General features: G+C 43.1%; 1 protein-coding gene across 1 annotated transcript in view; it reads left to right on the plus strand.

The window, feature by feature from the left end:
- The window catches only part of C2CD3 (C2 domain containing 3 centriole elongation regulator), a 374,295-nt gene that overhangs the window by 87,080 nt on the left and 263,329 nt on the right, over positions 1-23,886 (plus strand). The window contains exons 10-14 of the mRNA XM_030200012.1: positions 1,631-1,843; positions 4,994-5,106; positions 9,342-9,460; positions 14,110-14,241; positions 19,979-20,473. Coding sequence (XP_030055872.1) covers positions 1,631-1,843; positions 4,994-5,106; positions 9,342-9,460; positions 14,110-14,241; positions 19,979-20,473 — 1,072 coding nt within the window. The remainder of the gene's footprint in view (positions 1-1,630; positions 1,844-4,993; positions 5,107-9,341; positions 9,461-14,109; positions 14,242-19,978; positions 20,474-23,886) is intronic.

Raw genomic sequence — 23,886 nt, forward strand, 5'->3', positions numbered from 1 at the left:
TAGGGTGGGTAGGCTGTTCTGAAGACTTCAAGGGAGAAGCTGTGTTGAGTCATCTTGTGTATTTTAATAAAATATCTCACATAAGAATCATTTCATCTTCCTTGCGTTCTTCGGAAGAATCTACCCACCCTATTCTTTGGGTTTGGTGTTTTACGGTCATAGGGATACAGTGTTCCTCCACACCTTGTGACTGACTCTCCGCCTCATAGTCTGACAGTATCACATGATCATAACGTGAGGAGCGTGTTGCAGTGGCAGCCATGTGAGTCTGTTCATACCATGGCCATATGGAGCCTACATGCATGCCTCTTTGACCAGTCACCTTCTTTCTGTGTGTTTTCACTTTAAGTGAATTCTCTGAAAGGTCTCAATTCTTGTACCATATTCCAAAGTGATGAATTTTTCACAGTGGAACCATCTGTGGATTTAAAGTTTTATTAGCACCTGGGCAGCAAAACAATGATATTTCTAAAATGTAGTCAGAATCTGGTATTGCTGCAAACAGCCAAGGCAGCCAGTTCATAGTTCTGTGCTGAAGAATTTAACAAAAATACGACCTCAGAAGAATCACTTGGTTATTTGGGTCAAAGTTCTACAATTGCAAAGGTTTGCATTTTCCCAGACTGAATATCAACCGTCTGTAAGGGAACTTCATTCAGATCATACTGTTGATCTGTTTTTGGTCACTGAGAGTAGCCAATTGTTACTTTCAGCCAGTGCTTTTTTTGTGCCGGTATGCGACGGTATGGCGTACCGGCACCTTTTTTCTGGGGCTCCCCTGCTCGCTCCCTGCTGTTTGCACCGATCCCTGCCTCGTAAAACTTATTTTTTTGCGAACGGGCAGACTGAAGAAATAAAACAAACAGCTGACAGGCTTGCCTCCTTCGATCGCGTCGGCCACTTCCTTTCCCTGCATTCTGAATGCGTCCCGCCCTTCTCTGATGTCATTTCCTTTCCTCGAGGGCGGGAAACGGAGTTAAGAGAACAGATAGAGAGCAGCAGAATCAGACACTTGGACCAGTATGGATAGAAAACAGTCACCAGACAAAAAAGGTAGAAAAAAATTCTTTTATTTTCATTTTAGTGTTTGGAATTTGTCCAATTTGAGAATTTACATCTGTTGTCTTATTTTGCACTGGGTATACTGGAGCTGTAACATCTTACAGAAATGATTTATAATGAAAAAAAATCACAAGTTATTGTTGTTCTCCTATACTAGTATATTTTCAATGATGTCTGTTTATATGCGCCATGGCTGATATAAGGGGTGTGGCTAATGTGGGTGTGGCTATCATAGGGGTGGAGCCATATGTGGTGACCCCGCCCATAATGAGTACCGGCACCTTTTTTTCTACAAAAAATGCACTGCTTTCAGCACTGACACAGTATGCAGACAGTTCCATTGAATCATTTAGCAGAGGTGAAATGGTTCTAAATACTGGGACTGGATTTGAGGCCATGGAATTCCCAAAGGGAATATGCTGCATTTCTGTGGCTTTAATATAACTTGGTTCTCTGTACATTTCTGGCCATTGAGTGTCATGAGTATAGTAGTACTGACAATTTTATATAAGGCATGAACTACAGATTGTTTTTGTAACACAGCACATTCTATTTTTACCATGTGCAGCAGCAAGAGACCATCAAATGGTGATACCCTGGAACTTACAGAGGAGGCTCCAATTGTTAACCTGACTCTGGATAGATTAGCGTTACTGGGTCGGATACACTTGGCCAGAGTTATAATTGAATCTTTAAAAATCCCTTCAGATAACATCCAGATCACACAAGCCAAACAAGCCAATAAAGGCAAACCCCCACGACCAGCCTCTTCTGTAAAAAGGTAAGAAGCACCTTCTTATGTTCATCCAGATAATATTATTGTTCATTTAAAGGAATCTTAAGCTGATTCTTTCCTTCTCGCTTTTAACTTCTCAGCAGTCTGTTCCCTCATCCCTACAAGTAATCTCTGTATTTCCATTGATGTCAGTATTTAAAAATTTTACTTAATCTTTACAGCTGAAGTAAAGTTTGTGTTGGGGGGAGAAAAAAAAGCTGTGCTGCGCTTTAGTGCAGTTTGTTGCATTAAATGTAATTCTATATGCAGCTAATTAGCATGTATTTCCTTGCTAATTGCGTGGAGGAGTGGCCTAGTGGTTAGGGTGGTGGACTTTGGTCCTGAGGAACTGAGTTCGATTCCCACTTCAGGCACAGGCAGCTCCTTGTGACTCTGGGCAAGTCACTTAACCCTCCATTGCCCCATGTAAGCCGCATTGAGCCTGCCATGAGTGGGAAAGCGCAGGGTACAAATGTAACAAAAATAAAATAGATACTATTGGAGATTCTACATGGAATGTTGCTACTATTGGAGATTCTACATGGAATGTTGCTATTCCACTAGCAACATTCCATGTAGAAGGCTGCGCAGGCTTCTGTTTCTGTGAGTCTGACGTCAGACTCACAGAAGCAGAAGCCTGCGCGGCCACATTGGTGATCTGCAAGGGCCGACTTCTACATGGAATGTTGCGAGTGGAATAGCAACATTCCATGTAGAATCTCAAATAGTAGCAACAGTGGAGGAGTGGCCTAGTGGTTAGTTAGGGTGGTGGACTTTGGTCCTGGGGAACTGAGGAACTGAGTTCGATTCCCACTTCAGGCACAGGCAGCTCCTTGTGACTCTGGGCAAGTCACTTAACCCTCCATTGCCCCATGTAAGCCGCATTGAGCGTGCCATGAGTGGGAAAGCACAGGGTACAAATGTAACAAAAATAAAATAGATACTATTGGAGATTCTACATGGAATGTTGCTACTATTGGAGATTCTACATGGAATGTTGCTATTCCACTACCAACATTCCATGTAGAAGGCTGCGCAGGCTTCTGTTTCTGTGAGTCTGACGTCAGACTCACAGAAGCAGAAGCCTGCGCGGCCACATTGGTGATCTGCAAGGGCCGACTTCTACATGGAATGTTGCTAGTGGAATAGCAGCATTCCATGTAGAATCTCAAATAGTAGCAACAGTGGAGGAGTGGCCTAGTGGTTAGGGTTGTTGGACTTTGGTCCTGAGGAACTGAGGAACTGAGTTCAATTCCCACTTCAGGCACAGGCAGCTCCTTGTGACTCTGGGCAAGTCACTTAATCCTCCATTGCCCCATGTAAGCTGCATTGAGCCTGCCATGAGTGGGAAAGCGCAGGGTACAAATGTAACAAAAAAAAAAAAGATTAGTGCAGTAGTTTACTTCAGTTTAGTGCTGATTTTTGTGGCGCACAATGATCCTTGCTGCTTCAAAAGTAATTATTGCCTACAAAAAAATCAGTACAACACTAGAAAGTAATCAGCTGTACTGGGACTAGTATAGTTCATTACATTGGACGTAAGTTTGTATCAGAGGCAGTGGAGGATGACATGACATCCCATAGTCTCTAGGAGCATCAGTGTGAGAAGCAGGATTTTGAATCCCTCATTCTAACCACTAGGCTACTCCTTTACATTTAAGCTTTATAGTCTTCTGTGCCAAAAGAAAGTGAATCAAATTTTTAAGTCTTGCGTTACAAGACGTATGAGGAGAGACTTGATGACCTGAACATATGTATACTCTGGAAGAAAGGAGAAACAGGGGTGATATGATACAGACGTTCAAATATTTGAAAAGTATTAATCCGCAAATGAACCTTTTCCGGAGGTGCGAAGGCGGTAGAACGAGAGGACGTGAAATGAGATTGAAGGGGGGCCGACTCAAGAAAAATGTCAGGAAGTATTTTTTCACGGAGAGAGTAGTGGATGCTTGGAATGCCCTCCCGTGGGAGGTGGTGGAAATGAAAACGGTAACAGAATTCAAAACACGCGTGGGATAAACATAAAGGAATCCTGTTCAGAAGGAATGGATCCTAAGGAGCTTAGCCGAGATGGGGTGGCAGAGCCGGTGACGGGAGGCGGGGATAGTGCTTGGCAGACTTATACGGTCTGTGCCAGAGCCGGTGGTAGGAGGCGGGGCTGGTGGTTGGGAGGCAGGGATAGTGCTGGGCAGACTTATACGGTCTGTGCCCTGAAGAGGACAGGTACAAATCAAAGTAGGGTATACACAAAAAGTAGCACATATGAGTTTGTCTTGTTGGGCAGACTGGATGGACCATGCAGGTCTTTTTCTGCCATCATTTACTATGTTACTATGAAAGTTTTTGGCTTTTAGTACATGATGCCCCTTGAATCATGCTTGGCTCAGTTTAGCCATGACAGAAGAACACACGCTGATCTGACGATCCTATTGAAAGAAAATCGCCTAATTAGACCACAATGTTTTGATTAAGCATTTATTCCATGTGAAGCTGAGTATAATGAAGTAGTTGATTGATGCACTCCCTTCACCATTAAATAGTTACGTATGCCTAGCGAATACAGACTTAAACAAGAGCATTTTACACCAGCCTTTGTCCGGTGTAAGTGCTTACGTCTAAAGTTGGGTGCGGAAATATGGACCTAGGCTAGTATTCAATAATGACATTTCCATGCAGAACGTGCTGAACGTGGATCCTTATGGTGCTTAACTGTGGGTGCCATTTATTGAATCTGGCCCCTTTTCTGGACTGCCGTTTCATTACAGTTTATGAACACATTTATTAGTGCTGACATTGGAATGCTATCTATAAGTTTAGTAGTGCTGACACAGGGATGTTTATTTCGGTTTATGAATAGTTGAGCACATTAGGCACAGCACATATCGGGCCCTTTAATACAGGAGGTATAAGCCAACGTGACAATAAGAAGCTGGTTGCTTGGTTAGATTAATATTATCCACATTATTCTGAGGTTCTCCCCTATCTTTTGCAACATTGTTTTGGACTTGGCCTGTATATATTCTGGTTTTGATTTTGTTGTATCACTGAGACAATTAGCAACAACCTAGTTTCCTGATTTGTATCTTATGTAATGTATAGCATAGTGAAAAACATCTGATCTGTGATTTTTAAGATTTACATCATATTTTATTTCAGGACTTTCTTTGTAGAATATCACTTTCCTGTGGCATCCTCAAAGAATACAACAGGACAGATTTCCTTTGCAACAGAAATTACTCGAGTAGCTTCTAGCAAGATTTCAGGTGGAGGTATGAGCTGCATTACATTCTATTTGTAATGGTTTGTTAATTGAGGCTCAAAATACTGCCATAGGGAAAGCATAGGTGTGATTCTAAGACGAAGACCCCAGCCTTCAGGTTGTTTGAGCTTGTATGCTTCACAATCCCTGGGAAGGAAGGGCTCCCTCTCATTGCACAACTGCAACACTGTCTGGCAGGCTTAGAAACCTTGAGCCAGATGCACAAAACCTAACGAGCCCACAACTTGCGTTTTAAACTGGTTCCAGGCAGTTTAAAACACAAGTAGTTTACCGGGGCATGCACCAAGGGCATTTTTCCTGTCACAGTAGCAGGCAACGAAAATGGAATGCAAATTATCCAAAGGCTATTATAATGAGATGCACTACCGTTTTTCCGATTCCCTTACCGTGGAAACCCTAACGTGAGGTCCTGTGAGGGAATCGGAAAGGAAAAGAGCCCCAAAAAAATTAAAAAAGGAAGAAAAAAAAGCAGTGAGCGCATGTGAGGGGCGTCCTTTATGGACGTACTCTGCCTGCGCTTGTGAGGGACGTCTTTTCGCCATTTTTTTTTTTTTTAGTTTTGTCTCCCCTGCGCTGCTCACCTTCTGTAGCAGCGAGGAGAAGGGATTAGGAAATCGGGGACCTGCGACTCGAGTCGATCCGGAGTTCGGGACGTCCCTTTCCATTATGCTCCTCTTCCAGATCTCTTCAGCCAATCAGCTTGCGTGTAGCTGACACCAGCAAGCTAGATGCGCTCTGATTGGCTGAAGAGACCCAAGAAGAGGAGCATAACTGAAAGGGACGTCCCGATTCTCCGACTGGCTACCAAGGTAATGGTGAATGCAACGGAGCTACAACTAGTAGCTCATTTGCATTCCCTTTCCTTAGTGAATTCCCGTTCCCTACCGATTCGCTATGGAATCGGTAGGGAACGGGAATTACCGATGACTTTAGTGCATCTTCCTCCTTGTGTTTCTCAGAGGATTGTTAATGTAATGATTGGGCTGGACACTAGGGAAAAACCCTAGGTAGCTGTGATTGTGGGAAATTTTCCAGGATTCAGACCCTTAACCCTGTGTTTCACTTAGCTGCAACCCATATTCAAAGAAATATGAATGTACTGTATGAAATGCTAAATTGTCCTGTAAGTGACTGGCAGGAAAGTTTCCTTCTGCTATCCTAGATGAAGACTGCAGACAGTATAGGCTGGTGGGGGGGTCATCTCCCCATGGCTTGTAGTTCATATGAAGAGTCGCTAAGAGTCCTAGCCTGGGGATTCCTTCCATTGTTCGTGCAGACTGTCAATAGAGTGGAGGAGTGGCCTAGTGGTCAGGGCGGTGGATTTTGGTCCTGGGGAACTGAGGAACTGAGTTTGATTCCCACTTCAGGCACAGATAGCTCCTTGTGACTCTGGGCAAGTCACTTAACCCTCCATTGCCCCATGTAAGCCGCATTGAGCCTGCCATGAGTGGGAAAGCGCAGGGTACAAATGTAACAAAAATAAAATAGATACTATTGGAGATTCTACATGGAATGTTGCTACTATTGGAGATTCTACATGGAATGTTGCTAGTGGAATAGCAAATAGTAGCAACAGTGGAGGAGTGGCCTAGTGGTTAGGGTGGTGGACTTTGGACCTGGGGAACTGAGGAACTGAGTTTGATTCCCACTTCAGGCACAGGCAGCTCCTTGTGACTCTGGGCAAGTCACTTAACCCTCCATTGCCCCATGTAAGCCGCATTGAGCCTGCCATGAGTGGGAAAGCGCGGGGTACAAATGTAACAAAAAAAATACTCTTCTTGTGCTGGGGAGTCATCTCCCTAGAGTGCCGGCAGGAGCAGCAGCATCTTTGCTTGGGCTGGGGTTTCCTTCCCAGCAACATTGGCAAGAGCCAAAAACAACTGTTGACAGGGAGACCCATCCTTGTGAATTTGTACAGCTTATAATGGCCTAAATAATGTTTATATTATAACAAGTTTGCCTTGTTTGTGTGGATGATGATTTAAAGCATGTCTCATTTCCCTATATATGTGACTGATGTGTCTGTGGCAAGAATACAAGGCACAATAGTACCTTTTTAAGGAAAAAAGTGATACACCCCATCCATGCCTCCTCCCATTGTTTCATGCTTGATTTTAAAGATAAATTACATATTGCTGCACAGTAGTTCTGCAAGTTCATTTTTCAATTCTATCCATACTCTGGGACGTATACTATCAGGTCCTGGTGATTTGCTACTCTTCACTTTGTCAAATTGTCCCATTACATCTTCCAGGTTTACAGAGATTTGATTGTTTCTCTGACTGATCAGCATTGAATACCATATCTGTCACTGCTTATTTCTAGGATAAGTAGCATGAAATCTGTTTTACTCTTTTGGGATCTTCCCATGTAATTGTTACCTGGATTGGCCACTGTTGGAAACAGGATACTGGGCTCGATGGACTTTCGGTCTGTCCCAGTATGGCAACACTTACGTTGTTTTGTTATTATTCTGTAACACTGGGCGCAGATTTTTGGAACACCCTGACCTGTCCCTCCTATGACTTCACCCCTTTTGGAGTTAGACACCCAGGGTTATAGAATAGCCAATTAACATCAATAACTGAAAGCATCCAGTTATTGACTGTAACTGGCTCATTAACTAATTAAGTTGTGCGTACATCTCGGGTTCGTGCCCATATGTGGGCAATCTTTATAGAATCTGGGTGATATTGCATAAAAATAGGCATTGTTTTCTAAGTGTCCACTTTTATGCATGTTATGCCCTCAGGCAATTTTATAAGTGCTTAAAATGCTGCATCAGATGTACCAGTCACTTTTAAAATGACCCCCAGGTAGTGGCGTAGCCAGACAGCCAATTTTGGGTGGGCCTGAGCACAATGTGGGTGGGCACAAATTTTTCTCTCTCCCCCCCCCCCTCCCAGCCAAGCATCTGTTCCCTCTTTCTACCCTCCTCGCCCTCATAGCCTATTTCCCTATACCTTTTACCTCCCACCACCAGCATCTTCCTGTTCCCTCTCCCTTCCCCCATTGTCCAGCATTTTCCCTTTCTCTTCTCTACCACCCATTGTCTATCTTCTCTTCCTGGATCCATCTTCCCTCTTTCTCCCCTCCCCCGCTTGTGCATCTCTCCTTTCCTCTCCTCTTCTCCACCTTCTTCATGTCCAACTTTTCTCCCCGCTCCCTGCCTTGAGCCCCTGGTTTAACATCTCTCTCCCCCTCCCACCATCTCTCCATCCTTCCTTTCTCTCACCTCAATGCCATGTTCAACATTTCCCCTCTCATCTCTCCCTCCCTTCCACTTTCATGTCCAACACGTTTTTTTCTCTCATGCCCTTTCCCTCCCTCTCCCCATCCCACCCATATCCAACCATTCTCCCTCTCTTTTCCCAGCATCTCTCCGTCCCTCCCCCTATCTGTCTCACTCCCTCATCCCAACAGTGCTCCTGTCTCTCCCTGACCCCCCCCCCCACCACCACACACACACACACACACACACAACAAACCTACCACCCGCCAGCATGCTGCAGGTTTTTTTTCCCTCCCTTTCCCCAGACACCACTCACTGACATGCATGCTGCAGGCCTTTTTTCCCTCGGGCCCTCCCTCCCCTTCGGGCAGCGCCGCAGTCTACCTGTACAGGAAAGCTGCACGGCACCGGGTTGTCCTGCCGCTACGCTGCTGCCCTCCGCTCCAGTCATCATCTTTCTGGCACAGAGCTCTTCTGCTGCTTATCTGCAGCGGATCCGCGCGCTGCCAGGGCTATGTGCTGCTGCGACTGCTTCCTCTGCGCTGGCCCCGCCTTCCGCCTCTTCAAGAAGGCGGGGCCAGCGCAGAGGAAGCAGTCGCAGCAGCAGCAGCATACAGCCCTGGCAGCGCGCGGATCCGCTGCAGATAAGCAGCAGAAGAACTCTGTGCCAGAAAGATGATGACTGGAGCGGAGGGCAGCAGCGTAGCGGCAGGATGACCTGGTGCCGTGCAGCTTTCCTGTTCAGGTAGACTGCGGCGCTGCCTGAAGGGGAGGGAGGGCCCGAGGGAAAGAAGGCCTGCAGCATGCACCGTTGCTGGGTGGGCCTGAGGCCAAAGTGGGTGGGCCCAGGCCCACCCGTGGCTACGCCCCTGCCCCCAGGGCAGAACAGTGTACTTATTTTTCTCTTTGGGTTTGAACTATTTTGATGCAAACTGTAGTTGTGTCTCTGATCTCTAAAGTTGCCAAAATTAGCTCTAATGTTTTTGTTTCAGTTGTAAACTTTCAGCAGCGCTTCGTATTCCCTGTGCATTTTAGTGGGATAATGATTGAACACTGGTGGAATTCAGACATGGCCTTCAGAATCTTTTTGAGGAAAGGGACACAGAAGAAGGTAAATCAATGGGCTGCTTTTGCATCTTGTATTAAGAATCTTGCTGACTTTCCTTCAAAGTTGTAGCAAATGAAAAGGGCGCTAGCAAGGTTTTCGTCGCCACCCCCCTCCCTCCCTGGCCAACGCCTTCGTTGTTCTGCCATTGCTGCGCCCCCAACGTCATGACGTTTGACGCGAGGGCGGGGCCCGGAGCGATTTCCACCCCGCCTCCCTGCCAACCCCTTTCGTTGTTCTGCCATTGCTCCGCCCTCGAGGGCAGGGCCCGGAGCGATTTTGGTAGCTTCACCACCACGAACCTTCGAACCTTTTTGAAGGAAGTCAGGGCTTGGCTTCACTGACGTCAGTGTCCTCAGAACGTTGAGGGTGAGTTTTATTATAGTAGATTTAAAAGTTTGAAATATACTGCATCTGGTAGTTGGTGTATTAATTATCTGAATAATATAGCAGCGATTATGTGATTAATGGTCTCCTAATTAAAGAGGCTATCTTATCTCTTTCAGCACAGAGAAAATGGGTGTTTTGCTTAAGGTCTTACAGCGAGTGCTGATTGGCAACAGGAATGAACCCACGGTCTCTAAATTAATGACTGGAGTGCAGGGTTTATTTCTTTCTTGATCTTTTGTCAAAGTCAGTAATAAAAGTCCTTTCCATAAGCATGTTGATGCTTTTGTTGATTTTGGAGTCTGAGAGGTAGAATTTTTTTCTTTTTTTGAGAAGTTCCCTTGTGTGTCTTTGATTGTTTTTGTTTCATAGTTGTTTTAAAATAAAATTGTTGTGCTATTTGATCCATTTCCTTTTGTGTCTGTGTTTTTAGTTTGTTTAGTAGTTAGGTGGATTTTAACATGTTTGTAAACTGCTTTAATGCATAATTTTTATGTGGCTGGTGGTATATTAAATCTTTACAGATAATAACTAAATAAGCTGGGGACTTTCCCGTGACCTTTGTGCTGAGATTGAGAACCTTTATAATATGGTGTGTGTTTTTAACACCCTGCCACCCAAATCCACTAATGATGTAAAACTATAAGGGCACTGAATAAACAGGAAGGATAAAGTCTCTTCTTTAAACAAGTGGGGAAAGCACATGCATCATGGCTCGTGGAATTTTTCCTAGCCCTCCTGCATGTGTATGTCTCTGTGTGTCAAGGCAGTTGCAGGGGTGGGGCAGTTTGTAGGTGGGGGTAATTTTGGGGGAAGTTTGCAGAGTGGTAGTTTTAGAAGTTGTAGCAGGGTAATTTTGTGGGTTGAGGCAGTTTGTGGAGGGGTGGAGCCGTTTTGGGTGTGGAGGTATTTTGGTTGGGGTGAGGTAATTGCAGGGGGTATTTTTGAGAGTGGGGGCATTTTGGGGTTTGGGAGAATAGAGAACAAGAGAGGCAGTTTGAAAGGAGGAATTCCTCAACTGCTTTGTTCATTGTATGTAAGTTTCTTTGCTACAGAAGCTGGAACTCCTCCCATAGAAATGCATTGGTCTATTTTTGGGGATGGGACTAATTTCTCTAGAACCCCTGGCCCAGTTTGGCCCATTTTCAAACTCAATGTGTCTCTTTACTGTTTTTCCTCATATGCCCATTCTGTTAATTTTTCTGGGAGTTGTTTTCCTCTAGACAGATGGGCAAACAGACAGGCAAACAAACATTCTTCAAGCCCTTTGGTATAATTCTTTTCAGTTTCTGGTCTTGGGCCTTCTGGTGTGTATTCAGGTAGTCCTGAAGAGGATCTAGTTTCCCTCCTACAGCCCTTGAGGTAACGAGAAGTGGGAATTGTCTGCAAGTGCTTTGTTATAGAAAACACTCAGGTGATTGAAGCTTTATAGATATGGGATCACAAGCCTCTATTCTTTGTCTTGATCCCCTGATAAAGGGGTATAATCCATTCATTCTGGACTGGTCTAGTAGGATTTGAGAACACAAAATTAGCAGGTAAGAAATTTTTCCTTAACAAGTTAGACCTGGGGACAGCCACTACTTATTCATGGTCATATGTAGCTTAGAATATGTCTGACCTTTGTGATCCTGCCAAATGCTTGTAACCTGGATTGGCCACTGTTGGAAACAGGATACTTGGCTTGATGGACCTTTGGTTAGACTCAGTATAACAGTTCTTATGTTCCAAATCTTTGAATACAGGAATTGAAAACAAAAAAAATCCTAGCACCGACTCGCCTGTTCTTTGTTATTTGCAGCTGGATGGTCATCTGATCACCCTGCTGTCTGTCTGTTTACTTATCTATTTATGCAATTTAAAAATTAAATCACAAGATAACTCTTATACAAGAAATACAGAACATAATTTTCACAAGCAATTAATATTAGCAAAGAAGAAAATACAATTTACTCTTCCTTAGACCAACACGTAGGGGGGACGAGATCTAGAAAAATCAGGAGTCTCTAACAGAAAATACATAAAGGAAAAGGCTTAACAGGACACCCTCAAAGCTAAATAGCAAAATGGCAGCTAAGACTGTACTACTTTCTTCAGATCCAGCAAAGCCCTCAACTTTTCAGGAGTGAAGAAGGACGTACTTGAATTGTCCATATCAAACCCTACTGGGAAAAGCTAACAAAAAAGTGGCCCCTAAATCTTTTATTTCTTGCCACATAGCAAGAAAAGCTTTTCTACGCTCCTGCGTTGCTTTAGCAACATAAGGGTATATCCATCATTTTAGGAGGGAGGAGTCCAAGATGGTGGCAGGCTGTCACTGCAGTGAGCATCGAGGTTTCTAGCTGGTGCCTTTTTAAAAAATTTCTTTTTTGCTGTTATCCTAATTTCGCTATGCCGCATACCAAAAGGAAGGGGGCTGTTAAAGCTGTCTCCTCACCCGCTGAGGTTTCCCCTAACCAGCGCGGATCAACAGCTTCCTAGCAGACCCCTCGAAGTACATTCCTGGATTGGAGGCTCCGCATCGAAGGAGAGTGGAGGAGCGTCCCCTTCTCTGGAGCATGAAACTTCTGTCCCCCCTCCCCCCCACCCCCAGCTGCAAACACCTCTCCCTGCTGTTTTTTTCCACTCCTTTTTCAATGTATTTTAGTACTTGTAGTTCTTTTCAAATCCAAAAGCGAGAATTGCAAGTACCAGTTGCTGTGAGATGGCACTTCCGAACAGTACAATGGTATGGGTTTTCTTAACATTGCAATAACTAGATGCTAAATCTGTTGTTAATGTGCATATTAGCCAAAACTGATGTACCTCATGTACAGCTCCTCTAAAGAGGAGAAAGAACAAAGTTTCTTTTTAGCAGCAGTATTTACAGTGCTTTTAGCACTGATAAGTACATAAGTAATGCCACACTGGGAAAAGACCAAGGGTCCATCTAGCCAAGCATCCTGTCCACGACAGCGGCCAATCCAGGCCAAGGGCACCTGGCGAGCTTCCCAAACGTACAAACATTCTATACATGTTATTCCTGGAATTGTGGATTTTTTCCCAGTCCATTTAGTAGCGGTTTATGGACTTGTCCTTTAGGAAACCGTCCAACCCCTTTTTAAACTCTGCTAAGCTAACCGCCTTCACCACTTTCTCCGGCAATGAATTCCAGAGTTTAATTATACGTTGGGTGAAGAAAAATTTTCTCCGATTTGTTTTAAATTTACTACACTGTAGTTTCATCGCATTCCCCCTAGTCCTAGTATTTTTGGAAAGCGTGAACAGACGCTTCACATCCACCTGTTCCACTCTACTCATTATTTTATATGCCTCTATCATGTCTTCCCTCAGCCGTCTCTTCTCCAAGCTGAAAAGCCCTAGCCTCCTTAGTCTTTCTTGATAGGGAAGTCGTCCCATCCCTGCTATCATTTTAGTCGCCCTTCGCTGCACCTTTTCCAATTCTACTATATCTTATTTTAGAGGTTTGGAAAGGTGTACTACTTTCTGGAGTATCTGGAAATCCCAGGTGCGTTCTTTTGAGAGCAGAATCGTGCACTTGTGACGTTCTGCTCTTTACCTAAATAGATAGACTTAGTCTAACCTAGTAAGTTTCACAAAGAATGCATAAAAAGTATACAGTTCTGTCAGAGTGTTGGAGTAATATAAAGAAAATATGCTGTGATGAAAACAACCATTTGAAAATGCCAATTGTAAAGGGAACAACTATTTGCCAAAGAAATTAATTCATATGTTTATTTATTTTATTGCATTTGTATCCCACATTTTCCCACCTATTTGCAGGCTCAATGTGACTTACATAGTTTTGTAACACAGTTAATCCTGGATGTCAGGTACAATTATTATTGGGAAGGGAGTAGAGAGAAGAGGGAAGGAATTTATTAGGTATAGTAGAAGAAGGACTTTCAGAAGTGGATTAGTTAGGTTCAGGGTTTTCATTGTAGGCTTTGTTGAAGAAATATGTCTTGAGGGATTTGCGAAAGATAGTTATTTCGTTGATTGTTTTCAGGCCTCTAGGTAGTGCGTTCCATAACTTCGTGCTCGTGTAAGAGAAGGTGGTAGCATGCATTAGCTTGTATTTTAGTCCTTTGCAGCTGGGGAAGTACAGGTTGAGAAATTTGCCAGATGATTTTGCGGCGTTTCTGGGAGGTAGGTCCACGAGGTTTAGCATGTGGATTGTGGCGTCTGCATGAATGATTTTGTGATGTTGATAAGATCTTGTCTGTCAGCTGTTGTGGATGTTACATACTGTTTTTCCTCTTAAACAGCCAGAGCAAGTTGGCACTGCAGCACTCTCACTTCGGAATATTATTCAGTCCGAGCTTCTGTCCTTGAGATGTGATCTCCCAGTGCAGCTGGTGGAGGGAGCAAATGAGAAAACTCAAATTGGACCATTAAAGGTACTACTACTAGATTTTCCTGTGATTTTAATGTATTATAAATTTTAATGTATTATATTAGCCACTATTATATATCTGTAATTTGGTAGCAAGTGGTTCTATCCAAAAATTTTGTCAAACACACACCTCTGTACTAGCCGTAACACCCATTAGGGGTCCTGATGAGCACTGCTCAGGCCGCACCTGTGCTTGAGCACATGCTCCTGTTACCTTTCCACCTACCAACTGGGCTCCCACTTGCCTCTGGGAAAGTATCATGCCTATAACATGCGTGGGATAAACATAAAGAAATCCTGTTCAGAAGGAATGGATCCTCAGGAGCTTAGCCGAGATTGGATGGCAGAGCCGGTGGTAGGAGGCGGGGCTGGTGGTTGGGAGGCGGGGCTAGTGCTGGGCAGACTTCTACGGTCTGTGGCCTGAAAAAGACAGATACAAATCAAGGTAAGGTATACACAAGAAGTAGCACATATGAGTTATATTGTTGGGCAGACTGGATGGACCGTGCAGGTCTTTTTCTGTCATCTACTATGTTATTATGTTACTATAAGCTATTTCCTAATAATTTCTGGGAATGCTACAACCTGCTGCAGCCTCAAGGAGGTTGACACGCTCTTCCCAAAAAGGCACAGACTAATCATGGAGTGGCCTAGTGGTTAGAGCACCGGTCTTGCAATCCAGAGGTGGCCGGTTCAAATCACACTGCTGCTCCTTGTGATCTTGGGCAACTCACTTAACCCTCCATTGCCTCAGGTACAAACTTAGATTGTGAGCCCTCCCGGGACAGAGAAATATCCAGAGTACCTGAATGTAACTCACCTTGAGCTACTCCTGAAAAAGGTGTGAGCAAAATCTAAATAAATAAATAAACATATTTATCTGGATTCAAATGGGCCGATATTTAGAAGGCAATTATTTATTTGCAGGCAGCCAGTAAATGCATAATTGCTCTATCTGTATATATTTTAAATATATGCATATAGTATTTGGCGATTTAAATAGCTCAGCAGCCTGATGTTATCTATATAAAAAGGAGATAGGGATGGGACAAGAGCAGGCCAAAAATGTATCTGGATAACAGTGATATTTAGTCGCTCTCTAGATAAATATATGTTTAGTTTAGGATTGCTAATTTAAGTGTCAGTACATAGTAGGATATTCACTGTGCTGGCTGAAAATCTAGCACAATGTTAACAATTGAAAAGCTTATTATTATATTATTATTAAAGTGAGCATCAAAGGGGATGTGACCTAGCAATGTGTTGCAGTGTCCTTGAGTGAGATGCTTTGCAACGCATTGCTTTGCTTTTTGGGCATGACTCTAGCTGCGACAGGAAAGTTTGAAGGGAGGGAGATTTGGGAGGCAAAGAGGAAAGGGAGAAGGATAGGTGCTGCCCTATGTGTGTGTTTGTGGGGGGTTCTCTGTGCTGCAGTATTTGAGGTCAAAGCCCTCTCTCAACTATGCCCATGTACAGGGCGCAGGTTTGGTGCCCTTGCTCCCTGTGCGGCCTCACCAGCTGCACATACCTTGGTACGGTCCTTACTCTGGATACCATTAAAGACCATGTCTCTGCTTTACAGCACCTCTCTGCTACACCGTCACCTGTTCTCTAGATGAATGAGTGCATAACAACACAGAAGGAGTTACTACTTTGATCAGAGAATCTTTGTCCTCTTCCTGAGGTTGTCTCAACAAATTCAGCTGTCTACTTTAGTCAAGACCCACTAGTGAGAGAGAGGGCAAGCAAAGCAGATCATACATACTCAACCAAAATAACCATAACTTTTGGCTGTCATCTGCAGTCACAGCCGGTGCCTCTTCAAATACACACACTGCTGTTTTGGAGAGGGGAGGGATTGGGTATACTTCTTTTCCAGAAATGGAAGCAGATCACCACAGATTCCTGCGTTCTTATAATGATGAAGGGATATTGTTTTTTTTTTACTGCTTTACCATAGTCTCATCCACTTTATCTCAAAACTTGTTTGCTTAAGGAAGAAGCCAATTTCCTCCTACTGTCCATCACAATAGAGCGGGTTCCCAAGGCTTCTACTCCAGGTAAATTCTGATTCCCAAGAAGACAGGAGTTTTAAGCTCTATTCTAGACCTCAGAGATCTCAACCTTTTTCTTTGCAAGGAAAAATTCAGAAAGAACACGTTTTCCTCCATTAAAGAAGAGAGGCTGGCACTGCACACTGGATCTCAAGATGCTTACATATATTCAAATTGATCCATGTTGCGACCGCACCTGGAGTATTGTGTTCAGTACTGGTCTCCGTATCTCAAAAAAGATATAGTAGAATTGGAAAAGGTACAGCGAAGGGCGACGAAAATGATAGTGGGGATGGGACGACTTTCCTATGAAGAGAGGCTGAGAAGGCTAGGGCTTTTCAGCTTGGAGAAGAGACGGCTGAGGGGAGATATGATAGAAGTGTATAAAATAATGAGTGGAATGGATCGGGTGGATGTGAAGCGACTGTTCACGCTATCCAAAAATACTAGGACTAGAGGGCATGAGTTGAAGCTACAGTGTGGTAAATTTAAAACGAATCGGAGAAAATTTTTCTTCACCCAACGTGTAATTAGACTCTGGAATTCGTTTCCGGAGAACGTGGTACGGGCGGTTAGCTTGACGGAGTTTAAAAAGGGGTTAGATAGATTCCTAAAGGACAAGTCCATAGACCGCTATTAAATGGACTTGGAAAAATTCCGCATTTTTAGGTATAACTTGTCTGGAATGTTTTTACGTTTGGGGAGCGTGCCAGGTGCCCTTGACCTGGATTGGCCACTGTCGGTGACAGGATGCTGGGCTAGATGGACCTTTGGTCTTTCCCAGTATGGCACTACTTATGTACTTATGTAAAATACCTCCGATTACTTGTTCATATTGACCACTTTCAGTATAAGGTCCTCTGTTTTGACTATTCGTCGGTTCCAAAACTTGTAGTAGTGCAGAACATCTACATGAGTGATGTCACCTAATCTTGTTGTGTCTCAAAGACCAACTTCTAGCAACTTGCTTGGAAAACCTAGCTCTAACCCTCAGGGACGAAACAAATTGCCTTCTTCAGAGCCCAGGCCTATATGTGGTCCTGTTTGCCCTCCTGAAAATGAGAAAGCCTTAATGGGATCTCATATTCCATTGGGCTCAACATACCTAAACTCTGTCTACCATGCTTTACTTTTCAGTTCCAGTGCTGCAGTGGTGGATATCCAAATGCACCTGGTGTCCTGTTTGTGCTACTGGAATATCACTTATTGTAACAAATGCTTCCAACACTTGGTGAGGAGCCCATGTAGACTCCCGTTTTACTCAGAGAACCTGGTCACAGACTGAAGGACTCCTCCATATCAATCATCTTGAGCTTTGAGCAAAATTTTATGCCCTTTGATTATTCATCCACCTTGATCGAGATCACTGAGTATTAGTTCAGACAGACAACCAAGTAGCCATGCTTTATGTTTAAATAATTTTTATTAAATTACTAGTAAAAAAGGCCCGTTTCTCAAACCAATGAAATGGGCGCTAGCAAGGTTATCATCTAATGGTGATTATGTTTTTAAGGGAACTGTTAGGAAGAACGTACTGTGATGATAAAGAATAATTGGGAAGGGTGTATAATGAGTAATATGGTCCAGGGGTATGACATGTGGATTGTTTTCTTTTTCTTTTTTTTAATCTTTATGTTTTGTTTTAATTTTTATTTATAGTATGTTTCCAAAAAGCTAAAGAGTACACAGAAATTTAAATTTTTTTTATTAGAAATATAATGCTTGTTTACATTTGCAAGATTTCTTTATAAACAATATTTTTAGTGAAAACTTTGTTACATTGAGGGAAAAGCTTTCCTCGTTCAGGACCATCTATGACTTTTACAATTGCATCAGAAGAGTTTCGAACTCTTGAAAATGCTACATACAGTTGCCCATGTGTAAACACTGGTTCTGGGAGGAAAATGCCAACTTTTTCAAATATTTGTCCTTGTGACTTGTTAATTGTCATTGCAAAAGCCAATTTCACAGGAAATTGTTTTCGACGTAATGTAAATGGGAGGTCAGTGTTAGATGGTGTTAGTTTAGTACGTGGGATAAAAACAGTACTCCCTGCAGTTGACCCAGTGATTACTTGACTAATAATGAGGTTAATTTTCAAGTCTTTCACTGTTAAACCCCAGGTACAAATAAGTACCTGCATATAATATGTAAGCCGCATTGAACCTGCTATAAGTGGGAAAGCACGGGGTACAAATGTAACAAAAAAAATTAAGCGAGTTCCATTACATAAACCTCACTTGGTATTTAAATTCCTGAGTAGGATAATTATGGCTCCAATTTTTAAATGCAGTTTATGGCAAGGCATGCCAGTTGGAGTTTGTTCATGAAGGAATTCTACAGGATATAACTGATGTTCTTCATCATTGGAGTCATGAATGGAGTCCAAACTTAAATAAGTAATTGTTCTCCCCTCCCCTTACCTCCCATGCCATCCATATCCTGCAATTCGCCTGTGTGCGAGTGTGTGTGTGTGTGAGAGAGACAGTGTGTGTGTGTGTGTGTATGTGAGAGAGACAGTGAGTGTGTGTGACACAGAAAGACAGTGAGTGTGACACAGTAAGAGAGAGTGTGTCTGTGAGAGAGAGAGTGTGTCTGTGAGAGAGAGAGTGTGTGTTTGTCTGAGAGACAGAGAGAGAGAGTGTGTGTGTGTGAGAGAGAATGTATGTGTGTGTGAGAGAGAATGTGTGTGTGTGTGTGAGAGAGAATGTGTGTGTGTGTGTGTGTGTGAGAGAGAGAATGTGTGTGTGTGTGTGTGTGTGAGAGAGAGAATGTGTGTGTGTGTGTGAGAGAGTGTGTGACAGTGATTGCACTGTCTGTGTGTTTTGTATCCTTTTTTTTTTAGATGTTATCCTGTTTTTTCTGTATATATAAATTTATGTGCTGTGTCCGCTATCACCGGTATCAGCTAAATGCGCTGTGATTGGCTGAGAGAGACCTGGAGGGAGGGACGTCCAAATAGTTTTGATTTGGACGTCCTCACGTGTCCTGATCCTTGGGGGGGGGGGGGGGGTGCAAGCTGAAAACAACCTTGGAGGGACGAGGAGAATGTTGAGAGAACCTCCATGGCTGTGGTCATTTCAGGCACGTAAGAAAAACATGTCCAAGAAGGACGCCCATCACAAAAGCTGAAGGAAAACATCCAGGTGCTCTTCAGGGGCGTCCTTTTTTTTTCCCTGACGAGCACTTGGTTGTTTTTCCTTCAGCTTTTGTGATGGGCGTCCTTCTCTGCATGAGTCCCGCTCACCAGCCCCAGTGAGAGGTGCAGACCTCCTGTTAGGTTTTCCACGGTGCATGGAGTCTGAAAACGGCTGTGCATCTGCTAATTAGCTCATTATAATAACCTATAGATCATTTGCATTCTGTTTTCGTTAGCTGCTACCGTGACAGGAAAATGGCTCGGGGAACCCGTTTGTGCATGTCCCGGTTTACTACTTGCGCACTAAACTGGCTAGAACCAGTTTAAAAATCACATTGCTGGCTCGTTAAGTTTAGTGCATCTGGCCCTGAATTCATTAATTGTTCCGTGGTGGCCCTGGAATGTGACTCCATTAATGAACCACCTTCAACTGGGACAGCCCCCTTAAAATTGAATGTAATCTTTTTTTTTTTTTTTTTTTTTTAACTTTTCCTAAATAGCATTTCTGCTAAATAGTCTAATCAGACTGTTTTTGTATTGCAATGCAGGTGTCCTTGGAGCTTTCACGTGACAGCAAAGATTTTGGAAGTGTCAGTACGAGGGCGTCTTGCATAGCTCAGCCGCCTACATCATATGCTGTATCAAGTCCTCGGGTAAAAGTTTTAGAAACTGAAAGAGACCTGACACGTGTAGAACGTTCTCATGTGAAGGTAATAAGCTATGATTCTCCCAGGAAGAGCAGTGAAACGCATCAAAAAGCCATAGAAGTTCCCCTTGCCAGTATGGTCCAGCAGCCACAATCTGTGCAGTTACCTGAATCAGCTAGCCTATTGAGACATGTTAGTGGATCAGCAGAAGAGAACAGCAGCATGCTACTGCACGTGATAGTGATGGTGCCTGATGGGAAGGATTTTGTACCTGGGGAAAAAGAAATGTGTTCCCCATGTAATTTGTACTTAAACTGCAAACTTTTCAGTACTCATGAAGCAACCAGATCTCCTGTTGTGTGGGGCACCCCACAACCTTCCTTTAATTTTTCACAAGTAAGTCTGAGCTACTATTGCACATTTTCATGCACACTTAAAAGCATTTTTGTTTTGTCATAATTACATAATTGTCTGCCTGTGGGGTCGGACATGAAAAACTATTTAAAAAATCTTGGGTATCAGCTAAAATGTATTTACTACTACTATTTAACATTTCTAAAGCGCTACTAGGGTTACGCAGCGCTGTACAATTTAACATAGAAGGACAGTCCCTGCTCAAAGAGCTTACAATCTAAAGGACAAATGTACAGTCAGACAAGTAGGGGTCGTCAAACTGGGGCAGTCTAGATTTCCTGAAAGGTATAAGGGCTAGGTGCCGAAAGCAACATTGAAGAGGTGGGCTTTGAGTAAGGATTTGAAGATGGGTAGCAGCAAGGGCATTCATAACTTGTTCCTTGTAACCTTTCCTTTTGTTAATTTTGTGTCTTTTGGGCTTCCTTTGTTTTTTATGTTTTTTTCTACTGTATTTCTTGTTTCTTTTGAATTTTTGTTTTTGTTTAGTGTTCTGTATTGTTGCTTGTTTCTGTGCTTTTTTTGTCATTTTGGATTTTTTTGTTGTTGTTGCTTTGTTAGTATTTTATTTTGCTTTTTATTTCTCTCCCATCTAGGTCCTCTCCCCTTTTTCTCTAGCTTCTCTTCTATGCCTTCAGGGAGCATTCCCAGGTTTGTCTGGTCTGGTCTGGAACAAAAAAAAAACCAAAAGAAAGGGAGGTAAACCAATGTAGTTTCAGTACAGAGGTGTTTATTAACAGTCCATCAACTATAAATAGCGAAGTGAAAAATTACTCATTTTTATTTCGCTGTTTATAGTTGATGGACTGTTAATAAACATCCCTGTGTTAGAACTACATTGGTCTACTCCCATTTCTTTTTGTTCCGTTTGGTGACCTTGGGGGGTCCCTTCTACTTTTTTGCCTGGGCTGGTAACAGCTGCTAATTTTTAAGTGACTTGATGCTTCTGGAATTTTTGCCCCTGCTGTGCTATATTACTTAGGCTGTTTGCAGTCAGTTTGACTACTACCAGTGACATAGTGCAGCCATGTTGCATTTAAACTGCAAGAATTAGGCATGAAAGGATTCCAAACATTAGGTAATCCTACTTTTGTAGGGCATTTTTTTTTGTAAAAGCAACAGTTTACATTCATAAGCTGCAGAGTAGAAAAAAAAAAACCCTTGCTATAGATCTGGAATATGGATTCTAGCATAGCGGACAGCAATAGCTGTAAAACTTAGGGATATCTCTCATTCTGTTAAAGAAACTCTTCACGTGCTAAATGTTTTTCCATATCAAATAAAAACTTCAGTGAATTCAAAGATCAAATAAAACAGTACAAAAACAGACAATCACTGATGCATCTTGAGTACGTAGCTAGGAAAAGATTAGAAAAACACTTGGTTGATGTCTTAGGCCTCTCAACAGGCCATGACTACCTGTTATTTACTTACTTCCTGAAGAGCTACCTTGCAGTCTCTCTGTCTGCTCTCGCTATAATGTTGACTTGTTCCCTTCAGTGACACAGCTTTATAGATGTTGGGCATTTGAGCAACCCTGTAGGAGCTGGACTAAAACATCTCTCAAAATGTATATAATGCCCAAGAAACTTTATACCTTAGAAGTTTCCCCATATAAATTGTAGACACAATTTCTAGGGGGAATCTACATTTATATTTCAATGTCGAGATTTGGAATAAAAACATTATTTCTGTTCTGTGTTTAAATCTTCTCCTATGTGTGTTTCTGACTCTTGTGGTACAGGTCAGGGTGCTTACAGTAGTCACTGCTCTGATTCCTATTCCCTGTCGTGGAGGAGAGAGAGGAAAACATTCTTTCCAACTCACGCACCCAACAGACATTGGAAATAAATTATTCAAAAAGGGTTGAAGATATCTGGGGAGAAAATAACTCTCCATAAATTTTATGAACTGGTGTTGAATTTGGTGTGGAGGGACAAACCTGTCAAAAGACACATTGAAGTATGAAAAGAATCAGATCAGACTGAGGGTTACAAAAAAAGACTTAATGGGCATTGTTGCCCCACAGGTCTAAATATCGCTTGATGATGAGCCCTACCATACTTGTGGCATCTACAGACTCTTTCTCTATACATTGAGAAGTGGAGTCTGTTCACAGTGATCCGTGCTGTAATATACAAACAAAAACAAGGAGCACAGTAGGCCACAAATCATGACAGAGATAAAGTTTATTCAAAAACAGAAACCTGGCATTACTAGTGTTTCAGCAAAATATTGCCTGCTTCAGGGATTTAAAAATATAAATACAATGCAACAGATAATACAAAATTCTAGAGTAAAAACAAATGATAAAAAAGATATAAACATTGATAATACCCATACTGATGGGATACATCTGAGGGTACTCAAGGAACTTGGCGACGTTCTGTTGGCTCCGCTGTCTGAGCTATTCAAAGCTTCCTTAGAATCTGGAGTGGTCCTGGAGGACTGGAGAAGGGTGGATGTGGTCCCTCTTCACAAGAGCAGAAGGAGGAGGTTGGGAATTACAGACCTGTCAGTCTGACCTTGGTGGAAATGCTTCTAAAGTGGAGGATTTTGAGGTTTTTCAAATCGATTGGACTGCAGGACCCAAGGCAGCATGTTTTCACTAGAGGCTGGTCATGCCAGACAAATCTGATTGACTTCTTTGACTGGGTGACCAAACAGTGGGACGTGGGAGATGTGTGTACTTGGATTTCAGCAAAGCCTTTGACATAGTTCCGCACAGGCGACTGATAAATAAACTGAGTGCCCTTGGGGACCTAAAGTGACGAACTGGGTTAAAAACTGGTTAAATGGAAGGAGACAGAGGGTAGTGGTTAATGGAGCTTGCTCCGAGGAAAAGGATGTTCTCCGAGGACAAGCAGGCTGCTTGTTCTCACATGTGGGTTGACGTTCATGTCGGCCCAGGAATTGGCATTTTGCAAGCAAAATATAAAAAAAAGTTTTGCCAGAGCCTTCTGGCGCACTTGCAGCGCGCACCACGCTTGCGCTTACTGATTTCCCGCCCGTCGTGTGAGCGCGTTCCCTCAATTATTTCTTTATTTTATTTTACAATTGTCAGTTAAAAAAAAAAAGTTCCCGTAGTGTCTTTTAGATTTGTTCACCTTTTTAACAGGCTTTTTGGGGCTCGGTCCGGTCCTTCGACGTCGACATTGATACCGAGGTTGGTGGCATCGACATTGAGGGAAGCATCGACGTCGGGAGCGAAGGTAATGGCTGCTGAAAGACCAGTTTGTGCTGGGAGCAGTGAGGCATCGAGTGGGTCTCCACCTGCCTTGAGGCCTCCTGTTGTGCAGGCTCCCCGGGATCGACCTTCGTCGGACCCGGCCCCAAGGAGGTGTGAGGATTCCATGTCCTCCTCATCGGTACCGAGGAGTCTCGATGACGAGCTTCAA

This window comes from Microcaecilia unicolor, chromosome 4 (assembly GCF_901765095.1).
Source record: "Microcaecilia unicolor chromosome 4, aMicUni1.1, whole genome shotgun sequence".
NCBI classification, from domain to species: domain Eukaryota; kingdom Metazoa; phylum Chordata; class Amphibia; order Gymnophiona; family Siphonopidae; genus Microcaecilia; species Microcaecilia unicolor.